This window comes from Charadrius vociferus, unplaced genomic scaffold, assembly GCF_000708025.1.
Source record: "Charadrius vociferus isolate BGI_N301 unplaced genomic scaffold, ASM70802v2 scaffold3, whole genome shotgun sequence".
In the NCBI taxonomy this organism is placed as follows: Eukaryota; Metazoa; Chordata; class Aves; order Charadriiformes; family Charadriidae; genus Charadrius; species Charadrius vociferus.
This window is the reverse complement of record NW_009647748.1, coordinates 1,051,580-1,054,361: the sequence shown is the minus strand read 5'-3', so window position 1 is coordinate 1,054,361 and position 2,782 is coordinate 1,051,580. Positions and strand designations below refer to the sequence as shown.

At 57.1% G+C, this 2,782-nt stretch overlaps 1 protein-coding gene across 1 annotated transcript in view; it reads right to left on the bottom strand.

The window, feature by feature from the left end:
- Positions 1-2,782, bottom strand: part of STK10 (serine/threonine kinase 10) — a 45,973-nt gene that overhangs the window by 19,790 nt on the left and 23,401 nt on the right. The window contains 1 exon segment of the mRNA XM_009882089.1: positions 376-424. Within this exon segment, the coding sequence (XP_009880391.1) occupies positions 376-424 (49 nt within the window).

Below are 2,782 nucleotides of genomic sequence, written 5' to 3'. Positions count from 1 at the left end.
CCCCCCCGGGGAAGCTGTGGGAACAGGATCCCAAGCAACTCGGTGCCTCTGGCAGATAAATATTTAAAGCCATCTTTCCCCTCCAGCCAGACTCTCCCTTCTCCCCAAGCCTTGTGATCTGCTGATCCCAGCAGCATTTAAATCACAAAAGGACATCAAAGTAGCTCAAGAAATGCCCCGGGGCAGCCACACCTTCTGCTCCAGGTATGAAAATAAGCAAACTCATGGGAGAGAGACAGTAGCTGGAGAAGCTGGGACACCCACGCCTGCTGTCTGTCCCAAGGTTGCCCCTGAAAGCCTGCCAGAAGGCTGGAAACACCTTGCGGGCATCACCCCGAGCACGGAGAAGAGCCCGGCACTGCACGCTGCACTCACCCAGCATGGTGGCATCCACTGCCCCGCCTGGGCAGAACTCAATCATGATCTGGGGAAACAAAGAGAGAGGAATTAAAAGTCAGGACCGCGTCTCACTGAGCAAAGCCCACCGGGTAGGGAAGAGGACCCAAAAGCGTTGGGTTTTGCTTCCCCACACAACAAAGCCACCCCTTTGCCCCACACAGGGATGCAGAGGCTTCGGTGCTCCCCAGGACACGTGCCCCCAGGCATCCCCAGCACCAAAGGAACATCACTCCAGCCCTGGGGCCAGATCCTGCACGCCGCGCACAGCAGCCGTCTCAGAGGGACCGTCCCCATCAGAAGGACCGTCCCCATCGCTGCGACACCCCCAGCAGCTGTGCCTGGCCCCGTACCTGGACGCCCACCCCGAGCAGACAGCCTCAGCTCCGGGTTCCTCTCTGTTTACATCTCTTCCCGTCGCATTTTGGAGCAAGGGCTGCTCCAGAGAGGGGCCTTGCCAGCGGGATGAGATAGCTGTCATAGCTGGGAGCTGACGTGGCCGGGAGAAATCAGGCAGGATGTTCTTTGGCAAATGAGAGATGGGGAGGGCTGTTGGGTCTTTAATTTTTTTCACTTCTTCCCCCCCCACCCCACCCCTTGCTCAGTAGTTCATTGCTCTCTTGATTTTTGAGCAATCTGAGGAGAAAACATGTCAATAAAGAGGTTGAGTACGTTCACCAGATTGCTGCTGTTTCTCTCCCAGGGATGTGCACGGAGTCCTGCCAGTCCCCCACGGTCGCCTGCCCGGTCCCTGCTGCCCCCCTGCCACGCTCCCACCACTGGGGAGCACCCACCTTCCCCAGCACCTGGGGGATGCAGGTCCTCTTCCCCCCAAACCCTGCACAACCCCAGCCGGAGCCTTTCCCGGGGCGGGGGGAGCTCAGTGCCAGCCCCTGCTCCCCGCTCCCCCCCGGGGCTGACGAGGCTGCTCAGATAAAGAGATTAAAATTTCAAGCAGCCAAGGGGTTAGGAGGGACAAGAGATGCTTCACCTCCCCGACAAGCTCTTCTTCTCCTTGTCGAGGCGACACAGGGCAACATACCGGAGAGGTGAAATGCCAGAGTTTATTTTGAGGACAACGACTGAACCAACCCAAGGCAGTGTTTACCAGCACGGCTCTCTGGACCCTTCAAGTGGAGGTCATGTTATTAAACACTGCTCTAAGGACTGGACCAGGAGCTGAGGGGAGAAGGTTCAAGCTCCCTCTTTCCCATGGTTTAACCCTGCAGCTCCAGGCGAGCCACATCCCACCCTTTCGTCCTGCAGTTCCTATACATGGACAGGGGAAACGCTATTATCAACCTGGGCCATGGTGGAAGACACAACTGCTTTGTTTTGAAGGTGAAGGGGGAGCAGGATGAGGTGCTGGGGCGCAGCAAACCTTGAATTGCTCTGCAAGAGTCAGCCCAGGTTCAAAAGTCAAGGCGGGGGGAGACAATGCTGAGAAAAAACTTCTGTACAGTTGGGGTGACAGAGCACTGGCACAGGCTGCCCAGGGAGGTTGTGGAGTCCCCTTCTCTAGAGATTTTCAAACCCTGCCTGGATGCAGTCCTGAGTAATGTGCTCCAGGCAATCCTGCTTTAGCAGGGGAGATGGACTAGATGATCTCTAGAGGTCCCTTCCCACTCTGAAAATTCTGTGATTCTGTGAAAAGAAACCCAGGCAGGGTGGGCAGCCTGGCACAGGCACCGGCGGAGGAAGCAAAGAATAACCAGAGGCCAGGGCTGGGGAGGCATTTGAAGCAGGTTGGGGAACAGGCAGGTGGAGAGAAGCAACCGGGACGACACTCAAACTATTAGCAAACCAGGAAAATAAATCTGAGCTAGCTCGGAGCTGGGCAGGAGCCTGGCCAGGAGGAAGCCGGCGGGACAGTAGAGCCCTTGCCCAGATGGACCATGTCAACGCGCCTTTCCTTGCTTGAGTTTATACCTTGAACCAGAGCATCAGCAGCTTCACCAGCAAACAGAAAGGCAAGAACTGCTGCTGCCACTGTCGCCCCAGACACTGGGATCTCCACTGGACCTCTGTGCCCCATCATCACCCCAACGCAGCTGTATTATTTTTATAGTGTCCCTCATCATGTTCATCAGAGCAAACCAACACCACTGGTGGACACCAGCCCTTCCAGGGCTCCACAGAGCCCAGAATGCCAAAAGCGAACCCCAAACAAGTCCCGCACCAATGCCAACCGGGAGGGCAAGGGCTTTTCCTTGCTCTGGGAGGCTGATGGGATGCGTGGGGCTCTGCTGGCACAGCCAGCCTGGTGACACCACCTCTGCACAGCGGTACCATGATCGCACATGTGGGACCTGCCCTCTGCCAGACCATCCAACCTGCTGCTAGCCCAGACCCGCCAAGAGTGAGTGGCCACTGGCCGGGATTACCC